A 15251-nucleotide genomic window follows, 5' to 3' on the forward strand; every position below is an offset into this window, starting at 1 on the left:
AATTCTTGCTTTGGATGAAAGCAAGAAAATCGGTATGTTTGTAATATTTCAGTTGAAATGGAGGCTTTGGCATACTAATAAAACCGAGCTGCTTAAACCTCCATGGTGAAGGGTGCAGTTCAGCTAATTTTAAAATAGTGATGTTAGCTTTTAAAGCATGGCCATGTCAGAAGTAAAAAGTGAATGTGATTATTTTAGAAGTTCATTAATTCTGGATGTTCAGTTTAACTTGTTCTGGTGCTCTTTCAGAATGATGACATTGAGACTGATATTAATAAACTGAAACCTAGACAGGAATTGGGAAGACCCATAGAAGAACTGAAAATGTATGAGCAATTTTTCCCAGAACTTTCAGAAAACTTTCAGGTAAAGTATTTGATTCCCAGTGCATTCCTTGTCATGATGGGTTGACTCTGGAATACACTTTGACAGGTTTTTTTTGGTGGATAGTTCCTCTAGCCAAAAAATGAGGGGCTGCAGTTCTAGAGCTGCGTATGAGAGTGCTATATAATGAGTTATTTAGTTAAATGTTATGGATTACTTCAGTCTGACTGAGAAGGGGACTGTGGGCAGATACAAAGGAAGACTCTTTTCTGATGTCTGATTATTGCACACAGCAAAAAGTAACATAGTAAGAAAGGACGTGAGATTTCTGACAAAGATTCATTGTATTAGGTATTTCCTTAAATGCTGTGCACCTCTTTAAAGTAGTTGGTTAAAATATCTTTGGAATCGCATTGACTTCATAATTTGTTATTGATGAACTTGTTTACTGCTTTGACACTATCTTCTTGCAAAAACTGAAACTTCATTGCTATGTTTATGTAAGTTTAAAACATAATAACTGTTGTCTTTTAAATGACACTTACTTTAGATTATTGCAAAACATACCTCAGGAACAATGAAAGCGAAAAACTTCTAATATAAATGAAAATTTAGGAACTGTTTACTTTTTTTTTTTAAAATACATCTTTTTATTATTTTTTCTCCTCTATTTTTTAAGGAATGTGACTTAGTTTCCAAGGAACCAAAGCCTTTTGTACCTGATGCAAATCTGGGTGGACCTATTGTTGTTCCTACAGCAGGAGAGGAGCGCTCTGCTGAAGCAAACCAGTCAACAAAAGGAGTTGCATTGAAGGAGAGCAATCCTTTGTTGACAGAGGAATACAATAGAAGGCCAGCCTTTCTGGAACTACCAAAGAAAGATAGTATCAAAGACAGTAGTTTACATCAGCAAAATGATCAAAGAAATCTGCTTCCATCATGCCAGTGTCTAAGCCAAGAAATTGTGAAAGGCTTGGACAGAATCAGTCTGCAGAACAGTGCGAAAAATGATCAGTATTATGGTACAGGGTGTGTAATAAAGAAGGAAAGCAAAACTAGCCTTCCCACACTTGCTTGTACTAAACCTTGCGAACATGTTTCACCTTGTGGAAGTAGCCTCTTTGAAGGATCATCTGTCCAGCTGGGAAAACTTTGCTGCACTGGAGTGGATTCAGAGGAGGAGGATTCCGGATCTAGTTCATCAGGGGAACAAGTCGTGCTTGAGGTTTCTGACATATCACCAGTTCATGACTGTGATCTTTATATTGAAATGGTAAAAAACACAAAATCTGTTCCTGAATATTCAGAAGTGGCATATCCAGATTATTTTGGCCATATTCCACCCCCATTTAAGGAGCCTATTCTGGAAAGGCCATATGGGGTACAGAGGTGAGTTACCATACTCCTTTTTTGTTGTTGTTTTCATTCCCATGAGAAACAATCTTTAGGATGAGATTAACAGACACGTATACAATGTTTACTTTGGCATCTAAAACTATTTTCAGTGAAAAGCAGTTTGAAGGCAGATGAGTAGGCATTGATCAATGCATAGCCATAAACAAGAATACAAGCTGATTCTGTAATTCAGTTTCTAAATACTAAGTTTAATTTATAGACTCCCTTTCTGCCTTCCCACCATCCCCCATCTGAATTTTGTAGTTTGTAAAAAAAAAAAAAAAAAAAAAAAAAAAAAAAAAAAACACAACACCAAAACCAAAACAAAAAAAAACAACCAAAAAACAAAAACCAAATAAAACAACCCACAAAACCCCCCAACAAACAAACAAAAAACCTCACCTGAACGTCCCTTCAGGTCTTAGCAAAGATAGGACAGTTAATAGTTTAAAGATACTTCAACTCTTCTCTTTCCTGTGCTAACAAAGCTATCTTTTAGGAAAATGTAGTGGGAAAAATTAAAAAATTAATACACTTAAGTGTTTGTTTTTAGTGTTTGCAGTATAACAGAATTTAGAGGTAACAAATGCTGAGGATGCAGTTTGTGTTAGGTCCTGCAGAATGACACACAATAAACACAGAATGAAAAATAAAACAAACCAGCAAAACCCAACACATTGACACACCCATTTATTTCTTCGCTGAGAGATACTAGAAGGCAATGAAGGGTGATGTGACTCTTAAGAATAATTTGCACAGGTGGTATGAAGAGCTGGCTCATGCATAGTAAGTTACTGTAAAGACAAATGAGTATGTTAGCAGAACGTGTAATAGTAGGTATGAGAACTTGCCACTTGCTTAATTAGATTGAATGCTTTCGGCTTTATCCTTATAACTTTAACCAGTTTCATGAGATTCTTCATATTTACATGTAGTTATTAAGATGATTGAGTGTCTTTAGGTTGTATAATTAAAACCCGTTAGCTGTTTCACACGTGTTGTAAAAAATTCATCTTTCTAGTGAAATGACAGTGTTGAAACACTAATGATGTAATGAATATACCGTTACTAGAAAGCACCATTCAGTGTTGAAGGAGGAGAATCTTCCCTACAAGCTTATTTTAGATAGATTCCGCTGATTTAGAAGGAAGATAGTCTTGAATCAGAAATCACCTAAGAACTGCATTTTAAGAAAATCTTGCAAATCTTCATGTATGTTTTTGTAGTACTTAAGAATTCTGAATTTTCCAGAGTAAAATTCAGTGAAGTCAGGTAAAATTTGTCATTCCAGTGCTCGTTCTTCTTAGATATAAAGCACTGTATTAACTCTGACTTTTAGCCAACAAACCTACTTGTGTGGTTATACATAAAGCTGATTTCTAAACCATGAAGGTAATTCTAGAGTATATTTTATCTCAACTTTAAAATGTTTTATTTTTGTTGTATTTTCTATGTCAAAAGTAATTTTTTTAGGTCTTTGTGAAACAAGAATGAAATATCAGGTAATATTGCTAAACTTGAATCAAAAATCCTGCATCAACTTTTTAAGGTACACTGTTCTAAGAATTCAGTTTTCTACAAATGAGTCAGTCTTGTACTGCAATGTAACAAATTTCTGAGAAGGGAACCTGTTTAAAAAGGGCTTAGTCTTTTTAGGAATTTATAGGAAGGTGGTGAAAATGAGTTTGGTAGGGGACATGGAGAAGCTTTTAAGTCTTCTACAAAGCTGTGTGCCAAACTCTTTTGGCATTCAGTGGGATTTATGTTCTCCTTAATGTAAGCAGTTAGTTAGTGCTCATCAGTTAAGTCTTCTTTAGAAAACAAATGGTTGCCTTAATCCATCCTTGTAATTTAAGAAAATGTTGTGGGGGGCTGAGGTGGGGAGTTAGTGGGTTTTCTTTTTACTTTTATTAGACAAATGTGGTGTGGGGCTTTGGGGGGTTTAGTCTTTTGCAATATGCTAGGAGATGATATGTTTCTGAATTTGTGCTTTGGAGTGCTTTTGCTTTTTCATTTACATTCAGTAACATGTAATTTTCACCAGATGTCTCACCAAATTATTATTGTTTGGAAAAATGTCATTGAGAATAACTGAAGTGTTTTATATTATTCTACCTTTTAGGGAAGAAAATTATTATATAATTCAATACCCTATAAATTCGGGTTTAAATTCCTACTTTTTTCCATTCCTTAAGATTTTAAGTTGTTTTTTTGGTGTACATTTTAGTATTTTTTAATCACTTTAGTATTTTCTAGTCATCTGACACTTAGAAGTGATCATCAGGTAAATCAGGATCCACAAAGGAGTGCCCTGTAAACACAGAGCTCCACATCAACAGTGTTGGTTTTATATTTTTTCCTTTAATTATCTTGAAATAGCTTCTCTTTTGTCTTGATTTTTTGGAACCTGAAAATGTCCATTTCCTTTTCGTGTGGATCTTGAATACCATTTCTTCTTTCCTTTTGTCTACATTGGTTATTACTATGCTATTTGAATGCCTGATATTCATTAATGGATTTTGTCTTAGCAAAACTCCTGTGATGATGGGAAGTATTATGACCCTGTAGAGCTGAGGGTATACTATATATAAGGAGTTGTGTAAGGTCAAGGGCAAGATCAAAAATCAGTAGTTCTGCCCTGAGCTGAACCTGATCAGATAGATTGTGGTGAGTCAGCCTTTTTACAATTTTGTCAGTACATTGGACTTGTGACTTGTTTTCTTCTCCAGTTAGTTTTAATTTAATAAGAGGTGCTAGACTTGTGCACTTACCTTCTTTTTCTCATTCGTTAACAATATTTATTTTAGTTAAATGGAGAATTTCCAGCCTGAACGTACTTTACCGCTCTGTTCCTATATTCTTCATTGTTAATCTGCCTCCTTTTCTTCTTATTGCAGGTGCTGTGCAAGCTTTTCCACACAGCTCTGCCACTATATTTCATTCTTGATCTGCAACACATTCTTACTTTTCCAAACCAGGACCTAGATACTGCCAGTTGTGCAATGGTTTTATGATCTGGATAAACATACACCTGACATTTGGCTGACATCACCAAATTCATTCTTATTTGTTACCTAGTCGATAAATGAACCTAGATCTCCAGAGGTGAAAAGCTAGTGCACTAACACACTCACTGCACGACCTACTCTCTAAAACTCTTTGATTTTAGTTATGGTAGGACTCCTGTAAATTACTAATGTTATCAAGTGCTGTCCTGGATTAAAGCATTAACATAAGTAATGTTTGAGTAATTCGTGCTTCTACTATAAAGTATGCAATGGTGCATTTTTTTCCATAAGATAAAACCCAGTGGGTTATGTGCATGAAAACTCAGTTCCCTCACATACAAATATTGAACTCAGTCAGCTGTGAATGCAGGTGTTTAAAGTTAAGTACACTTACAGTTTGCGCACATAAGTGGGGGTGAGGCTGAGGACTCTCTGAAAATCTGTCCCACTGTCTTCTTGTCAAGTTTGTTAGTTTTCATTGTTGTATGAGGTAATTCCTCTTTTGTAATTGGAAAGCGTTTCGAACAATTTAAATGAGAACTCTGCTTTTTATTTTAGGACGAAAATCTCTCAAGATATTGAAAGACTGATTCATCAAAATGACATTATAGACAGAGTTGTGTATGACCTTGATAATTTGAAGTAAGATTTTACTCTTCTGGAAACAATATTCAGCAAATACTCTAAGTCTGTTCTACGTTCTCTGTGGTATGATTAGTAATATTTAAATCAGTACTATTATGACAGACTTCAATGAAAGTTTCATCTGATGTAACACTGTTTCTGCTATCCAGGCTGTATTTAGAGGATGGTTCAAAATAATTTATGAATTACCAAGTGAGGGCTAAAGTAAACTTAATGAATTTGTTTTAGATAAGTTTGTTTTACTAATTTTGGTCCCTTTCCTTTTTCTACTCATAGTTGTTCGGTACCAGAGGAAGCAGATGTTTTGAAGTTTAATTCCAAATTTGAATCTGGAAACTTGCGCAAAGTTATTCAGATCAGAAAGTAAGATATTTCAACTCTTCTTTTCACACATAAGGCCTTTTATTTCTGCTTCTTAAAAAAAGATTGATTTGTTTTTGTTAATCTTTAGAAATGAGTATGATCTAATTCTGAACTCGGATATAAATAGCAATCACTATCATCAATGGTTTTACTTTGAAGTCAGTGGAATGAAAACTGGCATTGGTTACCGGTTTAACATCATCAACTGTGAAAAGTCAAACAGTCAGTTTAATTACGGTAAGATATATTTCCCATGCTTTGAGAAGAAATACGTAGAAAAATATCTGTACTAGACAGCTCAGCTGTTTCCTTCCTTCTGCCCCGGGATCGGTAGTATGGTCATGTTGTCAGATCAGATTCTTTTTTAATAGTATTACTAGAAAATGTTTTGACAAGTTTCAGTTAAAAAAAAAAAAAAAGTATCTTAAAACACTGGCTGTCAGTTTTTAAAATGAAGTTTTGTTGTAAGTGAGGCCAAAGCAGAAGAAACTTATTGCTGGCTGCAGGTAAAATTTGTCCTAAGACCATTTTGGGGGGGACAACACCAAAGGCTGTTGATCCACACAGGTGCAAGAAGAATGACAGCTGTCATCATTAATCCCTTTCTGAACAGAGGTGTATTTTCAGATATGGAAGTAAGCAGAGACATTCGTAAACAGTTTAGTCTTATTGATGTGAAGAGAGGCACATTATCTGAGAAAGAAATGAAATGTTGGGCTTCATAGGTGACCCTTGCAGTCTCTGAGGAGTAGTGTTTGCTGCTTGTACCTCATCCAACAGTACTGGCTTACTGAATATGCCTTTCTTCCACTTGTCTGGGGGGAGCGCGCGGGAGGGGGTGTCGTTCAGCTTAAAACCATTTGTGTTGTGAGGTTTTTTTTCCCTGCTGGATTTTCTGAAACTCTTCCTTTAAGAAGAAGGAGGAGAAGCTCCCCTCTCCTGTGCCAACCTCAAAACTCTTGCGACAGAGTAACATCGTATTCTTCTTTGTCATAATTGTACAATTCACATTGACAAAATCCAAGAATACCAGGTAGTTTGGCCAGTAATAAGATGCTTTTAAATTATTTACTAATCAGTTACCTTAGATCTTCATTCATATGTTGCATATACTTACCTGATAGTTACTTTTGGTTTTTTAAGTACACTGACTGAATCAATCAATTTATATGGCTAATTATCTAACTAGTAAATAATGTTCAATTAATATGTATTATTTTCTATTCTAACTTCATATTAAATATTCAACTTAAGTATACTCTCCAAAAAATAGAAACTTTAAAGAGATACTGTTTTTAAAAAAAAAAAAAATTGTCCTGAAACATCAGTTATTTTCCAACTATCCAGGTGAATGGATGATAGTATCAATTTTTTATATTCTTTTTGAAGCCTTTTTGTAATGGTGAGTTGGATGGAGTGTGACCCAAGATTTCTTGTAGATTACCATTCATACTAAGCACAGCTTTCATTTAAACGTTTCATTTTGGTCTTCTGTAGGTGTGATTCTTTTTTTCTTTAATTTGTTATTTTCTGAAAATTAGGACCTGATGAGGGGAGAGGGGGAAGAATCTTTTGTGACCTGGTTGAAAGGGTGTACAATACCCAGGCATTTATGAAAACACACTGTATGATAGTAAATGAGTGTAGGTAGTTCAGAGACTTGCATGTAAGTGTTGATATGGTCCATTACTGCTAAGATCCTGATGTTTAATGTTAAACATTAGTGTGAGATGCATTTTTTTCTTTTAAGGTATGCAGCCCCTCATGTACTCTGTTCAAGAAGCATTAAATTCTCGACCATGTTGAATAGGGACAGAGTTACTATAAGTAAGTACACCAATCAAACATACAGCAAATCATGCACTGAAGACTAATATGAGGTACAATTTTTGAGAAGAAATGTTTGCTTCTGAGTTTGATAATTCTATTTTAATAGTTCTGTTGTGAACAGGGTTTTCTTCCTGAGATGCTATGGAGAGTAACAGAAGTGATCGAAATATATAGGGTCTTATTTTGTTAGCACACTGCTAATAACACCAATCAAACATACAGCAAATCATGCACTGAAGACTAATATGAGGTACAATTTTTGAGAAGAAATGTTTGCTTCTGAGTTTGATAATTCTATTTTAATAGTTCTGTTGTGAACAGGGTTTTCTTCCTGAGATGCTATGGAGAGTAACAGAAGTGATCGAAATATATAGGGTCTTATTTTGTTAGCACACTGCTAATATTTAAGCTGTTGATCTTTTATGCTTATGTCAGAAATTGCATACTATTCCAGAGAAACTTTTAAGGGAATGTAACACGCTCACTTGAAATCTTAATAGTGACTTCCAGTAATACTGATCCCGTGGTGCTTGTGATTAGGCTCCTGTATTCTGTGGTACAATCATTGTAGAGCAATCCTGGAACACAGGATGAGATGGTACAGCATATCCATGCGTTCACCATTCTTAGTCGACAATTGTTTGCTTCCCCTCCCTTTTTTTTTTTGTTGTTGTTGTTTTGGTTTGTTACTTGGTTTTGTTTACTCTCCTTATCCCAATATGAATGAATGTGTATCACTGCTATAATAAAGTGTCTTTACAGATGGTGGGAACCAATGTATTTAACCTGGATGTACGCAGAAGAGAAATACAATCACTAAAAATCTTCCTGGCTCTTAGAATGTGTGTTCAGGAATAATCAATGATATGAAAAAAAATTATTCTAATGTGTATGTGTTTACCTTCATTTTACTCTTAGGAATCACTTTTCAAGAAGTTCAATTGCTGCTGGAGGTCAGAAAGGAAAATCTTACTACACAATTACGTTCACAGTGACTTTCCAACATAAAGATGATGTCTGCTACTTTGCTTACCATTATCCATATACATATTCAACTTTAAAGGTGAGAAGATTATGATCTGTTACATAGATAAATACTTATACTTTTGGACAATGTGAAACATAAGCATTCGTGAGTGAATTCTTTTTATTTCTTTTTGTAAAGTTCAAAATGCTCCTTAAAATGGAGAATTTTCATAAAATATTAGTGTGGCTGGCAAAGAGTGTACATTGTTCTAAAGAACAGTCCCTGGAAAAATAAAGTTGATACTTACTTGCAGCTAAATGGGTTTTCTCGGAATCATAATTCCTAACTGACTGGAAACATGCTAATTGGATGAAGTATTTGTGTTTGAGTCAAATGACTCTCATCTTGCTGTTCTACATATACCTCTTCAAAACTGACCTATTCGAATTACTATATTTAAGATAATTAGAGACCTTTTTAGGATAATGAATTGGCTAAAGAAGTGTTGTGAAGCTTTTAGTACTAAGCAAAACTCTTGGCTAGAATGTCTATTGGTTGTTTCTGTCACAGCAATAAAAGCAAACTTGGGGATTCAGTGGCTGGTGCGAAACAGCACTGAATGAAGCTTTTTACTAAGCCATACGTGCTCTTGGAAGAAGTACCTGTTAAGGGATGTTATAAGCAACTGCGGCCTGCAGCAACGCTGGGGCCTGGTGGTTCCACCTGCCTGGCTGCTGGAGCCCAGCCAAGGGACCCAGGCATCTCTGTCCCAGGCTGATGGACATGGCTTCTGCTTTCCTGTTTGCTTGTAGGTTCAACTACTAGTGAGTCCGAGTGTGTATCCCAAAGAAACAGAGAGAGACTCCGGCACACACACTTGCACATCCCGCACCCCACCCCCACCAGCGTGGCTGGCTACACAGGCTGGGGAAGAGAAAGGACTGTGTAACACTGCCAGGACTTGCTTAAAGACACCCAAGTCCCTTTCCTCCTCTCCAGCTGGTAAGGGTTGCTGTTCACAAGTAAAAGTACACAGCCGCCCACTCTCTAGAATCACGCGCACACGCACATTTGTGGATGACTGGCATGGCCCATCTGTGCCATACCCCTGTCTGGATCCTGGTGTCTCCTACCTGCTGTGCAGGCCTCCAACTTGCAGGCTAGTCCAGGCTGATGCTCACTAGCAAACAGATGCGTGCACTCGCACACTCCTCTCACAGGCACCCTGCACTTCTGGCTCCCCCCAGATGCCAGCATGGACTCTCTGCCCATCTGACACCCCTTCCTCAACCTGGAGCCTCATGCTCGCTGGTTAGTCCACATTGAAGTTTGCTGGCAAATTGCATACGCACCCCCCCCATGCACACTAGCATATGCTTGCCCCCAGCAGCTGGTACCAGGTACATGGGTTCCTGCTCCCAGGAACAACCCATGTTCCTGCTCTAGGTGCTGGTACTGAGACACCCTCCCTTGTTTCACTCACCCTTATCACCCCACTAGCTGGTTTTTGGGACACACGCTGTTCTTGCCACAGTGGATGGACACCAAGACCCTTAGCCACTCCAATAGCTGGCACTGAGACCTCCTCTTGCTACCTTGGCTGACACCAGAGACCGAAGGGTGCCTACGCTGCGTACAGCTCCAGCTGCTGGCACCAAGTCCACTCGCTTCGATCCCAACAGTAGCTGGCACTGTGGTGCCCACAGAGATGCTCCGAAGAGGTGTGGTCTCTCCAACTACTGATGCTGAGACCCTTGCTCACTCCAGTTGCTGATCACAAATCCACTCACACCTGTCTTCTTAGCTGCACCTAGTCCACGCAGCACTTGCATGCGTGGGATAGAGAGTGAGGCCACACAGAGAGATAGCTAAGGGCAGACTGTAGGGATCAGCTGCATAAGTTTTGTATAGTCCCCCAGACCCCCTTTGAATATTCCAAATCCTCATGTTCCTCTTGTTTCCTCCTTGTCCCTCAGGTGGCCCTCTCCAAAGTTTTGTGTGTAGATTCTTAATGGCCCATCAGTTAGAGACTGGAGACTTCGGTCTTTGCTATTGTTTCTGCTATGTCTTGTCTACCAGGATTGTTTCTTTCTGTTCCTGTTTATTGCTTTTCCCTTTACTTGTTGTCCCCTTTTGCACTGAAAAGGTCCCTGATCAGATAACCTTAATGAAGCAGAAGTTCTTACCTTCCACATACCTTTACAGTATCATCTGGTAGAAAATAATGTATCCTCTGTGCCTTCATCTTCCTCGAAGCAGTTGGAAAAACAGGCTCTATAAAGGGAAGTATTCAGTCAGTCAGAGATGTAGAGAATGCTATTTCATGGTCAAAATTATGATGGAAACTTGAACATTGTTTAGAACAACAAAAAGAAAGATCGATCAAATAGTACCTGAGGAATACACTGTGATATGTGACTGCAAAAGATTTAAAGTATTTTTTCATTATTTTTGGAATGAAGATGCATCTTCAGAAGCTGGAATCTATGCACAACCCTCAACAGATATATTTTCGACAAGATGTTCTCTGTGAGACCCTAGCTGGCAACAGTTGTCCCTTAGTTACTATTACAGCCATGCCGGAGTCCAATTACTATGAACATATCTGTCAGTTCAGTAAGTATGACTTTTCTTTCTCATCAACTGAAAATAATGTAAAACTAGCTCTTTATGAAAAAAATCAGTATTAACTGTTGTGCATTGTAAAAATAGCAATGTAAAATAAGGTTATTGAATTTCATGAAATTAAGAGGTGTCAATATTCAGGATTTGCTTTGTATTTAGTAATATTTATTTGTGGTAGTTAAATAAGGATATTTATGTCTGGATATATAAGAGTATATGTATTCATATATTTTAAATCAGTTGCTAGATATTTTTGTATGTTACATTTTGCAGACAACACTTCTTGGAAAAGAATACCTGACTGCTGAGTAACTTTTTTCTCCAAATGCTCAGGTTATTTGCTTGTCAAAAAATCTTTCATAAAGCCAATATCTAAGCTACTGCAATTAGAAGTGAGCTTTAGTTGTGACAGCATTTCTGGTTTGTTCCTCCACCCCAGTATTTTTCTTGGCTATTGGAAAAAAGGCCATCAAAGTCATTGTATCATAATTGCCAGCTCAAACTAATTGTGACTGTATAATTGTCTGATTGAATTTAAAGCTGCTCCATTGTGAGAGTTTTGTAATTAGCAGTCCTTACAACAATATTCTGGCAAGCTTTATCAGTAATACTAATACTCAATAATACTCAACTCCCAAATACTGTATTTTGCGTTGTAATAAATGAACCTGGCTGTTGCCTCTTTTTTCAATTAACAAACTGTTTACTTAGCTTGAATCATGTTTTGCAACTTCTATGCATACTTCTTTTAGGGAATCGTCCTTACGTTTTCCTATCTGCTCGTGTACATCCTGGAGAGACTAATGCAAGCTGGGTTATGAAGGGAACGCTGGAATACCTTATGAGCAATAATCCAAGTGCCCAATGTTTACGAGAATCTTATATTTTCAAAATTATTCCCATGCTCAATCCAGATGGTGTCATCAGTGGAAAGTAAGCATAAGTTTACTCACAAATACGTAACCTGTACTACTAAGTCTTTGCATCTGTTATTTTAAAAAAAAAAAAAGCCTAAACTAATCCCGGAAACATACAAATGCATTACTTAATATGAAAAAAAACCACTTACAAAATTGCTAGGACTCTTCATTTTTTTGGCTTTTTAAAGGCAGATGCTCTGTTCCATACATTTCAGTTTTATAAAAAGTATTTTCAGCTGTTCCTGGATGATAATCATTCCTGTGTGATTTGACATGGCATTTTAATTGTATCTCTGAACTACAGTCTTGGGTAGGTGTAGAGTGTTATATGAGAGCACAGCTGCTTTTAGGAAAAACTAAACAAGTTCACAGTTCTCATGAAAAAGAACAGTTCTTGTATCGAGAAAGCTTTTAATGTAATTTTTTTCCCTCTTTTATTATAGTTTTTAGAAGGGTGTTATGGAAATGGCTGTTGTCAAATGTTATTAAAAGGGGGAAAGTTAATAGGTGTGCAAGAGAAAGGGTAAGAGAGTATCCTGATTTAATTAAAGTTACTAAAGGTAATTCTTTCACTTACTACCACTTTTCTTCATAAATTTAAGGGATATTTCAGAACCTTTTGATACTGCTGTGAGCATTCAGTAGTCTGTATTTACTTGGCTACAGGGAATTCATATGAAATGGAAATTTTGGTATGGTGAATCTACAGTTCCTTCTTACCTAGTTATGGGTAGTATTTTAAAAGGTTTTGTGAACAAAATAATAAAAATCAAACCGATTATGGATTTGAGTAGAACCCTGACTTTATATTTGGAAGAGCATGTATATAAAAGAACATCAGGAATTAAAACATTCAGAATACAAGTGGAAGTTTAATACAGGGACAATTAAGAAATCTGTCCCAGCAGACACAATCTAAAGACAAATGTACTGAAGATGACTGCTGCATGAACATGAATTTCTGCAAGTTTAAAAGTTCTTGCTGATAGTTGACTGAATACAGAGATGATCTTTATTTGTTTGCTGGGGTTTTTGTTGGGGTTTTTTTTTTTCTTTCTTGTTTTTTTTACAGCTATTTGTCTCCTAACAACTTCATGTTTCAAGTCTTAGATTTCTGTTTGACGATAGTCTTTGTATCGCAGAAGTCAAAACACTAAAACTGTAAAAATACCATATATTCAAAACTACTGATTTTGATCTAGCAAAATCTCACAAGCCTTCAGTTTCAACAGCAAATAAGCAAGATTACAACTGACTTCTTATGAGAAGCTAATTCTAATTTATTTTTAGGTTTTCTGTAACATAACTTAAAAAACCCCAAATACTTCTATTATTTGGCATGTTAGAAAACTGAAGTTTGTTTCTTGCCAGACTCCTTCCAAAGAAGCAGTGGTGATGAGGAAAACTCAAGGTGGGGGGGAGGCTTATTTATAAGTATGATAATACAGACTACATCATGCGTTTTTCCACCCCCCCACAATAGCCACCGTTGCTCTTTAAGTGGAGAAGATTTAAACAGACAGTGGCAAAACCCAAATCCAGATCTGCATCCCACTATTTACCATGCTAAAGGGTTACTGCAATATCTGGCTGCTATAAAACGTTTACCTTTGGTGAGTATGTGTGTGTAAGCAATTCTGAATCTTTTTAACCTTGTCCATGTAGCTAGTCTATAAAGTAAACATTTTAATATGGTCTTGTAAACTGTGTCACACTTAAATTTGACTTGGAGAACTGGTCTTCTGCAAACCTTTAGATCTAAATCTGTTTCCTTTGCTAGGGTAGAAGGTTAAACCTTCCTTAGATGAATCCTACGTTTTTTTTTCTTAATGCACAAGTTAATTATATGAGTTGTGTTTCCTAATTCTTTGGAACTTTCAACAGTACAAATAAAAATTCCATTTTTGTCCTTCTGTTACTTTTATAAAATGTTAATTCTATATGCCTTGGCTTTATTTTGCTAAATGATTCATTGTAGGTCTACTGTGATTATCATGGTCACTCTCGTAAAAAGAATGTATTTATGTATGGCTGCAGCATCAAAGAGACAATGTGGCACACAAATGTTAATGCTGCCTCTTGTGACCTGATGGAAGACCCTGGTTACAGGGTAAGTTTGTACCTTTTTCACTTGGCATGAATTTGGAATATACTTTTCAAATCACTTCCCAATATTATTCTGTGCACACAGTGACTTTATAGCATAAGCAGACTTATTTAGAATGATCTCTTTTTAGTTCATGAGTGTATTTCAAAGTATTTTGAAAGCTTTAAACTTTGTACACTAATACAGCTAAGGATTTGATGTTAGTAGAGTGCTTTATTTTTGTGGTCCTTGTACCAATATGTGCTTTCTTGTGTTCAAGATTACTATTATAGTGTATACATGGAAAATATGCTTCTGTGCACTTATAATTACTGGATGAAAAAAGAGTCATTTAAGCATGGCAAACAATATTCTAGCAACAAGAAAATAAAAATACTGAATTGCTCTGAGAAATACTTGTTTTTGTGTATGGAAATGGGCAAGATCCCTTTTACAAAGATGCGTAGTTAAGGCATGTGCCCTTAATACATATACATAATAAACTTGCACAAACAACATTCACTGCGTTGTATAAGCTTTCAAAAATTCCGAAAGATTTAGAGATTTAAACACGTAATCTTACTGTTTCTTCTGTGTAACTCCACTGCCGCCTTGTGGCAACTGCAAATCTGTGCAACCTAATGCGTCCAAACCCCGTGGTTTTTTGTGGAGATGCAGACTTAAGCTTGAAGAGCGTGTGAATGCACGTTAAAACGCTTGTTGTGCATCCGTGAGTGTAAATGAGTACAGATGCTTTCCGATTTTTTTCTCAAATCTCCCTCAATTTTCAAAAAAAATTCTATTGCTCTTTGATTTTCTTGTGTGATTTCCTGGATGCTGAGTCCAATGCCATTCACGTCTGCTGCCCAACACGTTTATATGGGGTTTTGTCACTTCAGCCTGTACAACCATAGCACACACAAGACAATAGTCAATAAGAGTTGTGGGGAAAAAGCCTTTTGGTTTCAAAATGGCGAATTGAAATATCTGGGCAAGCTTACACTGATAATGGTATATCTATTGCTAAAATAAATTCAAGTAAATTCAAAGTGGTCATGTGTTTTGGCTTAACTGGTGCAAATAAAAGC

General features: G+C 36.5%; 1 protein-coding gene across 1 annotated transcript in view; it reads left to right on the forward strand.

The window, feature by feature from the left end:
• Nucleotides 1-249: 249 nt before the first annotated feature.
• AGTPBP1 (ATP/GTP binding protein 1) overlaps nucleotides 250-15251 on the forward strand; it is a gene marked incomplete at its 5' end in the record, with an annotated part of 37531 nt that continues 22529 nt past the window's right edge. The window contains 11 exon segments of the mRNA XM_009586973.1: nucleotides 250-366; nucleotides 1004-1713; nucleotides 5286-5369; nucleotides 5649-5735; nucleotides 5824-5972; nucleotides 7486-7552; nucleotides 8454-8628; nucleotides 10995-11148; nucleotides 11910-12090; nucleotides 13561-13690; nucleotides 14056-14187. Coding sequence (XP_009585268.1) covers nucleotides 250-366; nucleotides 1004-1713; nucleotides 5286-5369; nucleotides 5649-5735; nucleotides 5824-5972; nucleotides 7486-7552; nucleotides 8454-8628; nucleotides 10995-11148; nucleotides 11910-12090; nucleotides 13561-13690; nucleotides 14056-14187 — 1986 coding nt within the window.

This window comes from Fulmarus glacialis, unplaced genomic scaffold (genome assembly GCF_000690835.1).
Source record: "Fulmarus glacialis isolate BGI_N327 unplaced genomic scaffold, ASM69083v1 scaffold13281, whole genome shotgun sequence".
Taxonomy (NCBI): Eukaryota; Metazoa; Chordata; class Aves; order Procellariiformes; family Procellariidae; genus Fulmarus; species Fulmarus glacialis.